This window comes from Zalophus californianus, chromosome 2, assembly GCF_009762305.2.
Source record: "Zalophus californianus isolate mZalCal1 chromosome 2, mZalCal1.pri.v2, whole genome shotgun sequence".
Classification (NCBI taxonomy): Eukaryota; Metazoa; Chordata; class Mammalia; order Carnivora; family Otariidae; genus Zalophus; species Zalophus californianus.
The window spans coordinates 93,369,717-93,387,092 of NC_045596.1; the positions used below are offsets into that span (position 1 = coordinate 93,369,717).

General features: G+C 37.3%; 1 protein-coding gene across 39 annotated transcripts in view; it reads left to right on the plus strand.

The window, feature by feature from the left end:
* The window catches only part of ANK2 (ankyrin 2), a 317,165-nt gene that overhangs the window by 269,228 nt on the left and 30,561 nt on the right, over positions 1–17,376 (plus strand). For 38 of the 39 annotated variants that reach the window (XM_027597295.2, XM_027597312.2, XM_027597302.2 and 35 more), the window contains 9 exons: positions 771–925; positions 3,339–3,550; positions 3,848–4,052; positions 6,653–6,749; positions 8,925–9,153; positions 9,962–10,087; positions 12,795–12,917; positions 14,861–14,893; positions 16,805–16,826. In XM_027597295.2, coding sequence (XP_027453096.2) covers positions 771–925; positions 3,339–3,550; positions 3,848–4,052; positions 6,653–6,749; positions 8,925–9,153; positions 9,962–10,087; positions 12,795–12,917; positions 14,861–14,893; positions 16,805–16,826 — 1,202 coding nt within the window. The remainder of the gene's footprint in view (positions 1–770; positions 926–3,338; positions 3,551–3,847; positions 4,053–6,652; positions 6,750–8,924; positions 9,154–9,961; positions 10,088–12,794; positions 12,918–14,860; positions 14,894–16,804; positions 16,827–17,376) is intronic. The other variant, XM_027597319.2, reaches the window with a different exon arrangement.

The following is a 17,376-nucleotide window of genomic DNA, read 5'->3' on the forward strand; positions in this document are numbered from 1 at the left end:
TTTAAAGCATGAGATCTGCCTAGTTGTACTACGTGCTAGTTATTATGATGTTGTTATGATAGATTTGAAGTCTGTATCAAAGCAACCTGGACTGAAAAAAATCAAAAGCCTCCATAAATTTTGAAAGTGAATGCGACCTGAAATTGTCAGGGCAGTGCATGTTCTGGATCCTGAGTCTAATAGGCATGGGACACAATTGGGCTGTCTGCTGAGGTACTGCTCAGTTAGGGCCATGCTGTGTCCACATGCCTATTGTTCCCTTGAATGAAAAAAAAATACGCAAAAAACCATGAGTGCATGTCTCTTTAGTTCCTGAGTAGTTAACTTTTCTGACATCTTTTTGTTTACAACACATCCAGTTACGCAACATATGAGCCATTTTCCTTCTCAACCCATTTTGTCATTTGCACCTTGTAGAAAATGTTTTAGGAGATTGGCACACATCATGAATATGCATGCACATTTCTTTTGGTTAAATGTGTTATACTTACATTGATCAAAGGAGAAGTTCCAGAATGCCACATGCACTCCCAGGGAAACATTATTTGGCTTAAGGTAGCAGCATGTCCCTTAAGGATTGATGCCCCCCAAGGTGGAGTGCTCCTGTGTGACCATATGCTAGCCGATGGGCTCCGGAGGACAGCCCGCTATGCCACTGTCCCGGGAAAGAGAACAATTTCCAGGTCACTTTGCAACAGACAGAGTCAAGGTGCTTGTCTTGCTGTTGGTTAGATCTCGTCCACACTGAATGTTCTGCCTTACCGTGTCAGGCCCGTGATTGTGGAGATCCCTCATTTTGCTGCCCTTCGAGGAAAGGAGCGGGAACTGGTGGTCCTGCGCAGTGAGAACGGGGACAGCTGGAAAGAGCATTACTGTGAATACACTGAAGACGAGTTGAATGAAATCCTTAATGGCATGGATGAAGGTACTTCATATTAAGGGTTTTGAAAGAATTCTAAAGTGGAAGCATTAAAATGATCTATTTCTTTTTGTTAAAGATTTTATTTATTTGAGAGAGAGAATGAGAGAGAGAGAAAGCATGAGATGGTCAGAGGGAGAAGCAGACTCCCCGCTGAGCAGGGAGCCCCATGCGGGACTTGATCCTGGGACTCCAGAATCATGACCTGAGCCGAAGGCAGTCGCTTAACCAACTAAGCCACCCAGGCACCCAAAATGATCTACTTGTTTCTTATGACCTACGGGTGTGTCTATGTGTGTGGGGCAGGGAGGGGAGGTGGGCTTGAGTATGTGTGGTCCTTGTGTTATTTTACTGCATTAGAGGATAATATGATCTCCTGTTTAAACTTTCTATTAAGGAGATAGGAAAATTAAGTTCACTCAAATGTCTGTATATAATTCAAACAAGGCATTAGCTGGGGTAGAATTTTATACACTCTCCTACACATAGAGTTAAGGAATTTATTTTTTTCGTTGGGGCTTTGATGTCTGTAAATCCCAAATCCAGCTTGGGCCATCTAGCCATAGGTTGAAATATCTCAGTGTGACTGGAGGGAATTGACTCATCCTCTGGCCTCCTTAGGCTGCATAAAAACGAAGTCCCAGTCCTAATACCAGGAGATGGGTTCCACTTTATTTTTTTTAAGATTTTATTTATTTGAGAGAGAGAGAGAATGAACAAGCAGTGAGGAGGGGCAGAGACAGTGGGAGAAGCAGGCTTCCTGCTGAGCAGGGAGCCCGATGCGGGACTCGATCCCAGGACCCTGGGATCATGACCTGCGCCAAAGGCAGACGCTTAACGACTGAGCCACCCAGGCACCCCATGGTTCCACTTTAAGTAACTACACAAATAGGGCAAGTTCTTTGCCTAAGTGCCAAGAGCATACCAAATTTTGTACAGAACTGGACACACAGTGGTGTGGCTACTTATGTTTCCCAACCTTGCAGACTACTGCCAGAAGCTTCGGGCGTGGCTTGCGGATAGTAAGTGTAGCCGGACAGCAGCGGCTTTAGTATTTCTTTCTGCATCCTGCTGAGGTGGAGTAAGAATAGAGGCCAGGCTTACCCTATCCAAGGGGTAGATGGAAAAAGAAATTATGCCCTCTAGATGCATAGGTCAGTATTTTCCAAGCAAGATAAAAAGAACAGGATTCTTCCTGATAAAGCTTGTTCCCTGCAATATTTATCTGCTTCCGCTTCTTGGAGCCATTTCTTTTGCCTGCATTTAGGTTTAGGATACTGTCTTCTGAGATATTTACCTGTCATTAACACTGCCACAAACACTGGCATCTTGTCCTTGGCGAGTACTTGTATAACTCTCTGTGTATAAAGCCTGTTTTAAAATAAAGAATCGGATTTTTGCATTTTTATGTTCTCTATGCTTGGAAATGCATTCTTTTCTAAGTATGTGCTAGTGTTTGCCAGTGCATCAGTTTTCAGTTGTGCATGATCAGATCCTGGGACTTCTGGCTTTTGCTCTCTAGTTATATTCAATTGTCAAGAAAAATATAGTTGCTGTTCCTGCCTCTAGAATGGATTGCAAATGATTTCCAAAAATAAACAACTTTCCGTGATCCCTCAAAATTCAGTGATCACCTTAGTGCAGATTTTCTGCCTTTTAAGCCAGTCTGATTTTCGTGTTGCCCTGCATATCTACACTAATGCGATTTACAAAGAGCCCCTTATCCTATCTTCCTGACAGTAGATGATATGGTTGGTCAGTTAATGGTTTCAGGGAAATACTCAAACCCTGAATTTATAATCACTGGTTTTTGTTGTTGTTTTTTTTTTTTTTTAGTATCTGACTCTTTCAGAGACAACCATGTCACTAGAATAAACACACAAAGACAAACCTTACCTTTACAGGACAGATTTTATTCCTGCACTATTGCCCTGAGAACTGAAAGGGCCATATTTCTTCTTAAAACCGCAATAACTGGTTGTTGAGCTAACTTTGAAATTTGCGAAGAAAAGAGGTCCAGAAGCCATTTCCTGTACCTCACGTGAACCAAGAATAGGATAGGTTCGCTTCCATTCCGGGTTTGCCCTCAAAGCCCCTCATTTATAAAGGCGGCCAGCCCTGCACTCCGGCTTCTGGAACTGGATGCTTTCCTTTCACAGTGCCCTGGAAAGACCTAGTTTGCACGGAGAAATAAAACATGCAGACTAAATGCTGATAGGTCTTGAAAGACTGCAATTTTTTTTTTTTCTGGTGTTGTTAGGATTGGGAGTCTTGCTTTTGAAATTTTCCTACTATTTAAAAAAAAAGGGGGGGTGTTTTGCTTCCACACTTGTTTACTATTATCTCTGCCATGGAGTTTGCTAGAATGCTTTTGGAAGGAAATCTTTGCTGTATGAAGATGGGTCATTTCTTGTCTCAGTGCTGGATAGCCCGGAAGACCTAGAAAAGAAGCGAATCTGCCGCATCATCACCCGTGACTTCCCACAGTACTTTGCAGTGGTGTCTCGCATCAAACAGGACAGCAACCTGATTGGCCCAGAGGGAGGCGTGCTGAGCAGCACCGTGGTGCCCCAGGTGCAGGCCGTCTTTCCAGAGGGGGCGCTAACCAAGAGGATCCGTGTGGGCCTACAGGTATGCCCATGTTGGATACAAGTTAACCTAACATGGATTTTTACTCTAGTGATTCCAAATCAGCTTTTCACGTGGGAAATACATGGTTATTGTGTCAAATTATCCCCAGGTGAGTAAGAGCTGCCCTTGGAGATTGTAGGTCTCCAAAAGTTTTATATGAGGGCTTAGTACTAAACTTATAATTGCCATATTTGAAGTCACCAAACTGATTTATGAGCTAAAAAGCAATGCATTGAGTAAGAAATTTGACATAAATATAGATATATTGTTTATCTTACTATTTTTTTCTTTGAAAAGGCTCAACCTATGCACAGTGAGCTGGTTAAGAAGATTCTAGGCAACAAAGCTACCTTCAGCCCTATAGTCACTTTGGAACCTAGAAGAAGAAAATTCCACAAACCAATTACCATGACCATTCCTGTCCCCAAAGCTTCAAGTGATGTCATGTTGAATGGTTTTGGGGGAGATGCACCAACCTTAAGATTACTATGCAGCATAACAGGTGAGTCCCATATGACTATGTTAGTAGAAAGTTCTGAAAGGAGAAACATAGATCATTGTAAATATTAAATTACCTTCGTCATCAGATACCTGTGAGGTTATATGCATTAATTCAAGAAAAGCATCTTACTTAATTAGGCAAATGAAAGGTGAAACGAAATTAATATTTATCAAATATAGCTTGTATGCCAAACTATTAGACACTTTATATGTATTATCATTTCTGTCTTTATAGTGACCCTATGAGGAAGTGTTAACCCTGTTTACTGAAAAGGAAGCCAAGGCTGAGCGAAGTTCTATAACTTGCCTGAAATCATACCATAAATATTTGGCAGAGTTGGAATTCAAACCCAAATTTACATACCTCAAAGCCCAAGTTTTAAGCCTTCATTGAAGACTTTATTTTATATTTTTCATATAAGACTTCATCTTATATGAAAAATAAATAGCATCTTGAATAATTATACCCAGTAGTTCAAACATCTGTCTAGGAATTGGTTTGTCTTTATCATTGATCTGTTGAACTAACTTTGGAAAAACAAAGTAAAGGTTTTTAATGATTAACTGAATTTTGGTCTTTTCAATTAGAAGTTGTAATAGCTTTCAGACAACTACCATACTCCAGAAAGACATTCCCAGAACGTTGGTTTTTTCTGCTCAATCATACCACCACAAATGGTGAGAGGAAAAAATCCACACAAATAACCTGTGTTAGGACTACATCATTGGACTAATAATTTCCCTATTTCACAATAACTGCATGGTGTTGGCATTCAGTAAATATACTGTTGTCGATAGGAATAATCACCATCCCTGGTTGTTTAGGTATTGTTAGAATTTTTTTCCTTTCTCCTCCAAATTGAAAGTAATGTTCACCCTTATTTTGTTCTCTAATTCTCCCTTCTTATTAGTGTTTTTTTCCTGTACTTATGATAGCAGACCATTGACACCTTATCCCATAAGTTTAATAATATGACAAAAATTTAAAATACACAGACTACAATGAGTATAAAAGGAAATCTTAACACTTCACTTATGGTCGCTTTCCCAATTACCCATTTCTGATTGTTACCAGCATTCCTGGGTGTCATTCCCATACTTTTTTTCTGTGGGTATACGATTTACCTTTTATAATGTGCAACATAATGGCATGGGAGCAAGAGAAGGAAGACTGAAAAATGTCTGTGGCACACCTGCCTTTGTAGATGATCAAATGAAGATACCGCCTGGGCCTAGACACCATCTAATCTAGTTATTCCAGCCATAGATCTTCTGATAGGTTTGCACTAAACAATTCCTTAAATTTATTTGTTAATTAAAAAAAAAACAAACATGTTAACCAGAGTTTCGGATTTTTGTGTTTTGCTGTGTTATATGGTTCTGCTAAGAATTCCTATTTTAGAGGCCTGCTAGAATAAGTTTCCATGAACTTTCTTTGATAACTCATTTCCTTCTTTAAGGAATTTTAGAGTCACAATTTTTCCTCATCTCAAACATATATTCCTCCTACAATGCTTTAAGACTCTTTTATCCTAATCTATGCCAACGTAATTTCCCAGTAGAATGAAAGTCAATTATCAGTCTCCATGGTGATCTTTCTGTGCACAGAGGCCATCCTTCAGCACTCATTCCCTCACCTTGCAGTATTACTGAGCTCTTAATATTTTCCAAGCATTTTTTTTTTGCCAGCCTTGAACTGCAAATTGAGAGGAAATTTTATTTCTTAAAAATATTTCCAGAAAATATGAAGTTCAGGAACAAAAGATTATTTGGATTTTTGTTATTTTAACAAAGTATTCAGCTCCTTGGTTGATCAAAGTAGCTTTTAAACTCATCAGCATTTTAATTTAAAATGATCTTCAAAGCCTAGCAATTACAATAAAAGCTTCAGAGTATCAGTCAGATCTTAACAATAGAGAACAAACTGAGAGTTGCTGGAGGGGAGGTGGGTGGGGGATGGGTAGGTGGATGATGGGTATTAGGGAACTTATGATGAGCACTGGGTGTTGTATGTAAGGATGAATCACTAAATTCTACACCTGAAACTAATACTACAGTATATGTTAACTATCTAGAATTTATTTTTTAAAAGATTTATTTATTTATTTATTTGAGAGAGAGAATGAGAAAGAGAGAGAGAGCATGAGAGGGGGGAGGGTCCAAGGGAGAAGCAGACTCCCCGCTGAGCAGGGAGCCCAATGCGGGACTCGATCCCGGGACTCCAGGATCATGACCTGAGCCGAAGGCAGTCGCTTAACCAACTGAGCCACCCAGGCACCCTTAACTATCTAGAATTTAAATAGAGACTTGAAACATATAAAAAAGAAAGTCAGAGACTAGGACACTTAGTAGGTAATTTGAGGCAGTTATTTATTCAAAGACCCTCCCTTTAAATTAAGTTCCTTGAAAGGTAGTGTCTGCTGTTTGTTTTCAGTGTGTCATTTTTTAGCATGTGGTTTTTAGACATGCTGTTTCCAATATGTCATTCTGAGGGGTGGATGGGGTGATATGGGTGAACACAGCCAGAACCACAAAGACTTTATTTTACAATTCAGAGTCTGGAGTTTTGCCTGATTTTTTTAAACAATCATATTATTTCAGGTGGAACCACTCCTGCACAATGGGAAGATATTACAGGAACTACGCCATTAACATTTGTCAATGAATGTGTTTCCTTTACAACCAATGTGTCTGCCAGGTATGGTTATGCAGCCCAGAAAAGCCCACTATGATATTGCCCCTCCTCATTGTCTTCTGTTTTGTTTCTTATGTTCTTTAAAAGTGAATCTTTTTGGTTTGCTTTTAAACATCATCTACATTTACTTTCATATTTTAAACTGGACTTGCCAGCAAATGTAATAGTGATGAGACAATAAAGGACAACCAGTCAGATTAAAATCTAAGAAAAAGAAGGGATTGTGACCCTGACTCTGGTTTAAGCAGCCATCACTGATTTTTCCAGTCCCAAAGGTCTTAGGAAAGATAAATTTCCTGCTGTCAAAAAATAGCCTGAACTACTTTTTCCAACAGAATAATAAAAACACAAAGCTCACCATGACTTGCTTAAATGGTTTCAAGGTTTCAGTGACTCTTATGCATTCTAACACATGTGCATATTACCCACGTATTACCCAATTACATATCACACATCTTTTAAAAGCTGAAGCTATCTAGTTTTATGTCATGCACACACTAACTCAGTTGATTACCATTAGTTCCCATTTGCACTGGGATTAATGGATTGCTAAGCATGTCCCATTTACTTTGATTACTACAACAACTGTGTGACTTAAATAGAACAGGAGGTATTGTGGCCATTTTACAAATGAGAAAACTAAAGTCGAGAGTGGTTAAAACTTAAATTTCTATTCAAGGGGAAAAGAAAAAGTAGAAATTCATAAATACTTCAGTAATGGTATGGGGCAATACCTGGGTGTGGTGGCACATGTTTGTCCTTTCAGCCGCTCAGGCTCAGCTACTGAGTCTCTGGGCTCTGTGAGCCAGTGTGATCTGCCACTCAGGCATCTATACTCTAATGCAAGACAATGGCAAGTTTTGAATGAGAGGTACCCCCAGAGGTATTAAAGAATTCAGTGGAGGGTATTTGCATCGGAATAGAGAGGATGTTTGAGAAGAGGTGACTTAAGAGACATGTAGGAACCTTCTAGGCAGAATAAAAGTGGAAGAGAGAGGTAACATGAGCCAAGATGCCAAGATAGAATGCAGAAGGGTACTGGGGGAGAGCAACAGTGATCCATTTAGTCTGTAATTCAGAAGTAATGCAGGATTGTGCATTGTTATGGAAGGCCTTGTGGGATAGACCAAAAAGATGGTATTGTAAGTGTACTTAATGCCAATGAATTTTATACTTAAAAGTGGTTAAAATAGTAAACTTTGTATATATTTTACCAAAAGCCAATAAAAAAAGTGAGATGGATCAAGAACTTAAAGAAAAGAGAGGCTAAGACAGTAGGGCAATCTCAGGAATGTTGAAAGATTATGGGAAATGAGTCAAGAGAAGGAGGGTAGGTGATCATTGGTGGGGAAAGGTTTCAGAGCAAGAGGATGTGAACCAACCTTTGAAAATGTATACATAGCAAATTGAAAAAATGTCCATGGTGGCCTCTACTTTCTCAGTGAAGTTATCTTTCTTAAGGCCTCAGGTGAGGAGGGAGCTCAGGGAGTGTCATAAAGGTTTAGCAAAGTTACTATACTGAATACCATGATATCTGAGGAAAAAGTTGCCAGGCAATGTCACAGACTCAGCTGAGACTAGAACTCATAAATTGGTCACAAATCCAATGATTTCTTCTAGGGATATATTCAATATTTAGAAGTTCTGGAGCAAAAGCAATTTTTTTAAAATGGTATTATTTCCCCTTGGTGACTGGAGAGGTTGTTGGAAAAGAATGATGAAGAAAAGCTGAGTAGATTTTATTGAAAAGGATTTCAGGAAATGAAACAGAGGAGAGGGAATCAAGGAAAATAGAAACTCTCATTCAGTAAGATACTTGTCATAATATCCAATACTGAGCTTACATGCTAGAAGATTCTAAAGCACTGAGATGTAGTTCAGAAGACTCAATACTCAGAAGAGTCTTCAAGGAAGAAAATTACAAATACAGCATCTGGTAGTTGATCTTAAACACCGAATCGTTCTGTTTTCCCCACATTCCCTTCTTCCTTCCCGTCTATCCTTTTATCTTTCCTCCTTTCACTTTCTTTCTCTTTCCTTTAGTTTCTCTCATCTCCTTCTCTCCCTTTTTCCAAGAGACATTTAATGACTATTTTGACCATAGTGAAGGGACTGTTGTTTTTTAATTCAACTGGTATACTTTAAATTTCAGATAACTGATCTTATTCCATTTTGTAGGTTCTGGCTGATAGATTGTCGACAAATTCAGGAATCTGTTACCTTTGCATCACAAGTGTATAGAGAAATTATCTGTGTACCATATATGGCCAAATTTGTTGTGTTTGCCAAATCACACGACCCCATTGAAGCCAGGTTGAGATGTTTCTGCATGACTGATGATAAAGTGGATAAGACCCTAGAACAACAAGAAAACTTTGCTGAGGTGGCCAGAAGCAGGGATGTAGAGGTACTGTTATTTACAAAAACAATTTATGTTAACCTGTTGTTTATACCCTTTCTAGTAGATTATATTTAAGATAGTATTTAATAAATAGAGCCATTAAAAAAGAAAAAGAACAGTCCACATTTTGATCAGTTAGTAGGTCAAGGTCCAAAGTCTGCCATTTTTGCCAGTTTGGATATAGGGATAGTCTCAGTGTATGTGAGGTGGTAAAAGGACTCTCTTAAAATTATCTTGAGAAAAATTATGAGTTATTGGTAAAGTATGTAAGTGACTGTAACAGTTTAGATATCGTTATTTTTCCTTGTTTATTATTTTTAATACTAAAGGAAATAGTCGGGAAGTATATCCTTTGTGTAAATGTGAATGTACCATATCCAGGGCTTTTCTGCATTACTTATTTTTATTTCAGAATTTTCTATCTGTGGGTCTTTGGATATTAAAGTCAAGTAACCTGACTCATTACGATGTCAAAAATTGCCCAATCAAAAATTTAAATTTAGGACTTAAAGAGATACTGGGTTTTTTTGGTGGCCCGGGGGGGTGGGGGTGGTGGTAACATGAAACAGTGTTAGAATTAAAACATTAACATTAAATGCCACCGTGCATTTGAAGATGCTCGTACCAGTAAGAAGAGGGAGTATTAGCTCATGCTTTGTCACAGATAAGACAAAATGTCAGTCAGCAATGTAAAGATTATGTATGTATATTTTAAGAATTTTGATGTTCCAAGTAGTACCACAACTTTTTATGTAAATAACAAGTAATAATTATAGCTATTATATTCTGTGTTATTTTTCTCTGTTTTTACCAGGTACTAGAAGGAAAACCCATCTATGTTGATTGTTTTGGCAACCTGGTGCCATTAACAAAGAGTGGCCAACATCATATCTTCAGTTTTTTTGCCTTCAAAGAAAACCGACTTCCTCTCTTTGTCAAGGTAATAAGACATGGGCTTTTGTAATGCATTTTGCTTAAGATCAAGTAAGGATTTGATTTCCTTTAGTAGGAGATAATGTTTGCTTTTCAGTCATTACAGTAATTTTTTAAAACCATGTCTGAAATTTTAAAGTCCCATAAAACTGTTTTAAAAATATTTTTGAAGTTCAAATTCAACCTTCATTTTATAACTTATAGACTATGGTTAAGGCTGAGAATTAGGACAAATAGCCAATTCATTAATTAGAAAAACTGGTTACTTTTTTCCCCAAGTTTTACAAGTCTCTCTCTCTTTTTTCTTTACTATCATTTCTTTTAAATATTTATGCTTACATTTTAAAAATTTATGAATTTCATTAATGTGGAGACCAAAAGAGCTCTGACAACTTTTTATAATAAAAGCTCTCAAGGGACCCAGGATCTCAATCTAGTGAGAGATTATCCCAGATAGAGCTGTGAACTGCGTATATTTTCATAAATTCATCCAACAAACATTTATGGAGATATACTTAAGTATACTGTGAATTTGTTGTCTCTGTTTAAGAATATTCAAGTTAGGAATTTGGCAGCGATATATACACATTTCATTCCAGATTCCAATTCTAAAAAGGGACAAAAATGTGTGATGGCGAGATTCATGAAATGAAAAGGAAGTAATAATTCTGTGCTCTATTTCTCCAGGCACTCATTTTTTTTTCTTCTCACAGTGTATTTCACTAATCTAGAAGTCCTAATGCTCAATCCTCACAAGATAGAAGCTGGTCTCCAACAGTTTTCACTACACCGACTTCAGACTACTAATTCCCAGTTTGTCAGCAATGACTCATTTTAATCCCTTATGATTTTTCAAGCGTATGTCAGTAAACCTCTCTTAAGTTTTTGAAGTCTGTTAAGCTTTCCCAAGATCTCTGAGTCCTTTGTTGTGCCATTTCTGGTTTGATTGTTTTATCTGATTAAAGATAGGTTCTTAGAGATCACCACATTAAACTGTAACTGCTGAGGGGTAATGGGTCCATTTAACACAAATGGCTGTATAATTAAGCTAATACTTGATATTGTTGATGTGCAAAAGTCATTCTTTTTTTTTTTAGGATTTTATTTATTTGACAGAGAGAGACACAGCGAGCAAGGGAACACAAGCAGGGGGGAGTGGGAGAGGGAGAAGCAGGCTTCCCGCTGAGCAGGGAGCCCGATGCCGGGCTCCATCCCAGGGCACTGAGATCATGACCTGAGCTGAAGGCAGATGCTTAACGACTGAGCCACCCAGGCGCCCCACAAAAGTCATTCTATAAACAACCAAATACAGAAATGAGCAAAGAACTCAGACATTTCTCCAAAGAAGGCAGACTGGTGGCCAATAAGCATATGAAAAGATGCTCAACAGTTTAAGGAAATTCAGATTCAAATCACAATGAGATACTTTGTACCCATTAGGGTGGCAGCTGTTAAAAAATAAATATATAAATAATGAAATAGCTAACACATGTTGGCAAGGACGTGGAGAAATTGGGACGCCGATCATTGCTGGTGGGAATACAAAATGGATGCAGCCACTGTAGAAAACAGTATGATGATTCCTCAAAAATTTAAACCTAGATTAGCCTATGATCCAGCAATTCCATTTCTAGGTATATACCCAAAAGAACTGAGAGCAGGGACTCAAGCAGTTACTTGTATCCCAGTGTTCATAAGAGCATTATTCAACAGTAGCCAAAAGGTGGAAACATCCCAAGTATCCATTGACAGGTGAATGGATAAAAAATGGAATATACGTACAATGGAATATTATTCAGCCTTAATAAAGGAATGACATTTTGATACAGGCTGTAACATGGATGAACCTGGAAGGCATATGCTAAGTGAAATTAGCCAGACACAAAGGACAGATACTCTGTTTCCACTTATAAGAGGTACCTAGAGAGGTCAAATGCCTAGAGTCAGCAAATAGAACTGTGGTTGCTAGGAGATGAGGGGAGGGAGGAATGGAAAGTTCGTGTTTACTGGAAACAGAGTTTCAGTTTGTGAACGTGAAGACGATCCGAAGATGAACGGTAGTGATGGTTGTACAACAGTGTGAATGTACTTATTGCTGAACTGTGCATGTAAAAATGGTGGAAATGATAAGTTTTATGTTATGTATATTTTGACACAATTCTTTTAAAGAATGAAATTCTGATATATGTTGCAATGTGGTTGAAGTTTGAAAATATTACGCTAAGTAAAATAACCTGGACTCAAAAGAAACAAACAATGTATAACTCTATCTATTCAGGGTACCTGGGAGAGGCAAATTTACAGAGACAAAGTAGAATAGAGGTGACCTAGGGTGGCGGAAGAGAAGAAATGGGGAGCTATCATTTAATGGGTACAGAGTTTGTGTTTGGGATGATGACAAATTCTGCATAGTAGGGATTTGATGAATGCACGTTTCTGAATGTGCTTAATGCCGCTAAATTGGACACTTAAAAATGGTAAGCGTAAAAATGGAAATGGTAAATTTTATGGTACATGTCTTTTACCACAATTTTTTAAAAGCTGAATGATTTTTAAAAAGTCATTCTAAATGAATATAGAAACAGAGAAAGGAACACCTCTAAATCCTTAGCATTATCAAATGAATTTATTTTTTCCTCATTCTCTTGAGTATCATCTAATTAAAATAGTACACATTATAGGTGGATGAAGTATGTATGCCTTTCTTGTTCAAGGTACGTGACACGACTCAGGAACCTTGCGGGCGACTATCATTTATGAAAGAGCCAAAATCCACAAGAGGCCTGGTGCATCAAGCTATTTGCAACTTAAACATCACCCTGCCCATTTATACAAAGGTATTGTCAAATCTGTTGGAGTGCGGTTCAGTCTCTGTAGGATTTAATTTTCAAACCCTTTAAAATAAATAAAAGCAAAAGCACTGAATGCAAGCACATATAGCAGTCATTTTTGATTGCCTGTCAGATTTATGATTTTCCATTTAAGTAAGGAAAAAAGGTAGCTCTCCTTTATTTTGCATTAAATTCACTCTGATGGAAACTTTTCTATCAATACATATTGGATAGGAAAGAAAATTTGAATTTAAGATTTAACTTTTTGGACTCATTTTTAAAAATAAATTGGCTTTGTCTTCACTGTTGTTTTTATGTGCCCTTCTGGGATGATACTAGTCCATTTGGCCCCAGCAAAGTATTATGAGTTCATTAACTTCTGTTCACTGCCAATTCACAGGTGGATTATTTATTATTAAATTCAGAGCAACCTCATGAGATTTTATCTAATTGCTAAAACAAATTCCTATTCATTTTATAACTTATAATGTTTTGGGGGTATCAAACTAATTTTTCAACGATTTTAGCATGATTAGTATAGAAAATACTCCCATGTGACAAGGGGTAGATTTGAAACATTGTTGAAAAGGCACAGTTCATCAATTCCTGACCCAAAGTCTCCTTACCAGGTATTACTTTCTATTCAGACAGCTCACCATTACAGAATTCCTGCCTTACTCTGATCAAGTTGAAGACGACAACTGAATGAATTAAATGTTGGGGATAACTTAATTTTTATTACTTAAAAAATTTTTAACCAACATCTTTTCAATGGAAAGTTTCCCCCCACCATCCATGGCGGTCTGTAGGGGGCTGCAGAGTTGTCAGTGTGTGTACTAGAGGTTGGGGAGGGGGATGAGTAATGGCAGGTAAGACCTGGAGGAGATGTAGAAATATATTTAAAACCCTAGATCTTGACTCCACAAAACAAAGCATTTTCGACACTTCTTTTTACCCACCATGGTATATTTTTCTTAACCAATTATTCTTCTAAATAGAGATCAGACACAGAGAAAAGCTCATAGCATCATGTTTAACATTGCAAATTCTCATTATATGATAAAAGTGAAATATTATCTGTATATGTAAGCATACGTGTTATTCCAGTAATTGGAATACAGCGATAGGTATATCCACCCAAATGAGCATAATCTAATTTCACTCCAGTGATGGAAAATGTACTTTGGGGTTTGTAGATTTGTGTGTCACTGAAGCAGAATGCCAAATAAGAAGCACAACAAAATATATACTGCTGTGGGCAGTCTAACTGAGTGACATATAAAGATGAATGAGCTTTGTCTCTGATTTTAGTAAACTTTCAGTGTGCTGTAAAAGAAGGCATTTATTTTATTATTACACTGTATTTCTAAGTTGAGACATATCATTAATGCCATGATGGTCCAGGACAGCTTTCCAGTTAGTAACTCAAAATAAAACAATGCCAAACATTGTATACACTTCACGTAAACTTTAGAATTTAGTAGCTCTTTATTATAATAGAACTCCTAAATATTACCTGTGTATTCAAAATATTTTTACCATATGCTTATTTGTGGCCTTTAACATTTTCAGCTAGTATCTGTAATGACTGGGATATATCATCCCCATTTCTCTAGACATATGCATCAAATCCATTAAATATCAAACTTTAAGGCGGCTAGTAGCCTCTAGGATCTGAAATGAGTATATTTGTAATTTTAGTTCTTTTGTCTAATATATTAGTATACTTACAATTTTGGTTCTTTTGCCTCTTGGATCTACAGAATCAATCCTTTTTTAAATTTTTTGCCTGTCTTCTATAAACTGTTAGTAAGAAAAAAACAAGAGTATGCTGAGGGTATGCTTGCCTGTTGATGTTTGTTGGCAGTGTATTTAATCTTTTCTTCTAAAAACTTTCTACTCTTCCTGCTCTCTTTTTTCCATCTTGCATGGCATCTTGGGGCGGCAAGGAATCAGAGTCAGATCAAGAACAGGAAGAAGAGGTAATTGTATGGCATTGTCACTTATTGACGGCTGTATTTGCTATAACCGCTAATAAGAGCGCATAGTTAACCTGTGTTCTTAGAAGGGTTATATGGTTGTTAGTAACTGAAGGGTCACAGTTTTACTTAACCTCTCTGATCCTCTGTTTTCTCATCTCGTGGACTGAATTCAAAGGATAGTAAAGCTTTCCCTATAAATTGTTACCCTGTCTGTGTGCAATAATAAAGGTTTCTCTACTGACTACTGAAGGCCAAGCCATTATTTCAGTTCTCAAAGGTTCGTCTGGAGATGCCTGGAGGTCAAAACTTTTTTTTTTTTTTTTTAATATAACTGAGACATTATTTGTCTTTTGCCTCCCGTATCTCCACAAGCTGTAGAGGAGTTTTCCAGAGGCTACATTACATATGATGACATCATCACTCTGACTCTGGAATAGGTGCTTGTGTATACTTGGGTTCTAGGATTTTCTCAGTTTTAATGTATAAGACAGATATTTACTTGTATATATCAAACATAAACAGAAGTTCTTCAAGGTCTTCAATAATTTTTAGGAGTGTAAAGGAGTATTGAAACCAAAAAGTTTGAGAACCACTAAGAATAAAGACTTTAAGAAGTGTATAGTTTAACCAATAGACTATAATATTATAATGCAGAACTGTACTAATAATGAGCACTTCTTATAAGGTAGATTCTTTATTAAGTGCTCCACGTACCTCATCAACACTGATCCTCACAATTGCCCTGTGAAGTATGTGCTATCATAGATGAAGAAAGCCAGTCTTCAAGAGGTTACCTTGAATAAAGAAGCTTTTGAATAAGACTTCTTTGATAGTTCAGGCACATTTGTGTTTGTTTCCTTATAAAGATTTGAATGCCCAAACATCATCATAGAAATGAAAGGAAATTCCTTCTACCTCCCTATTTATATATTGGGTCCTGCTTATAAGATAGACAAATGCAATTGTTATTAGTTGCACATAAAGATTTTCAAATATACTAGTTTTATATTTTTAATGTTACTTGATGGGTTTGGGAATACAAAAACATAAAGAAAAATATAGTAAATACCCTTGTACCCACCAACTTAAAATGTAAGACCTTTTTAGTGCAGAGAATTGCCCTGAATTCACTTTTTACTCCTACCCTGGCTGCGGAGCAGGACAAGAGGGGAGGTGATAGCCTCACTGTCCTGCCATATAGAACCATATGCACAGTAATTAGGATAGATTTCAACCTTCCCCTCGATTGTATAGCCACTCTTTGTCTCACATACTCAGTTTCCTTCCTGCACTTGGTGACCCCCTCACCAAACCTGTTCAAAATGGTACCTACACACCTTCTTAGAAGCGCAATGCAACTATAAAACCATTTTTGCTATATTTAAATGAGTTTCTTGCATTAGGTTTGTGATTGTTCTATTGAATCTTTTCAGGAGCTATGCAGGGCAATAGATCCAGTTTGTATTCTTTTCAGGGTTTAGAATTTTGGCTTGTAATTAATGACAACGAAACTGCTACTTCTGTAGAATGTATTACCCTGGCATGCTGTTTGTTCTTCTTTTTCTCAACTAAATTGACACTGTTTAACCTCCACTTCACTCTTTTCCTGGCCTTTTCCCTAATACATATGTATTTCTAACATCAAACGCACCCTGGATCATATCTTGCTAGAAATAACATTAAAAATTGTTTTCCACCTATGAAGTCTAGAAAGGAGATTTGTTTTTTTTTAAAGTTAGGATAAGAATCAAGGAGACTCTCAGGAAGAACTGTAGCCAAGTACTTTGACCTTCCTCTAGCTTATGTTATCTCCCCATGGGTGTGATTATGAATAGGAGCTTATTTGCACATCAGGGGCTGTGAAAGCAGACGCAGTTTGTAACCATTCAATTTATGTATGTTTTCTTTCAGATCGATATGACATCAGAAAAAAGTAAGATTTTAAATAAAATTGAGTTTGTTTGAAAGCTGGCTACAATAAAGAGAAGCATGAATTAAAATGCAGCTAGTTGCCATTACTAACCACTATAATAATTATATTTTTATATTCTTATTAATCATTAATGTATATTTAGAAAAGCAGCTTGGCCAGTTAAATTATGAGAATATCTAATTTGTTGAGCTAATTAGCAGTAAAATGCAATGATTATTCATCTAAGCATTCACTTTCTTTTGATACCCCTGTTAACCCTGCTATTGCTGTTATGCTTGTTTAGAAACCCACCCTACCGTTTTTGTCCATTTGTTAGCATAACATTGTCATCTCATTTTTTTTTAAGCACTGACATGACAGTATCACTTTTATATCAAGCAACACTGACTTCGGGAGAGAGCTCATTATTTTTGTAGGCTACACCTGCAAAAGTGATACTGTCTTAATAGTTCTCAGCTAAAGCTAACCCTCCCCCCACCCCCACCACCTAGCACCTCTTACTGTGGTGAAGTATAACACATTTCTTTAGGGCTGAGGTCTAACGGACTTT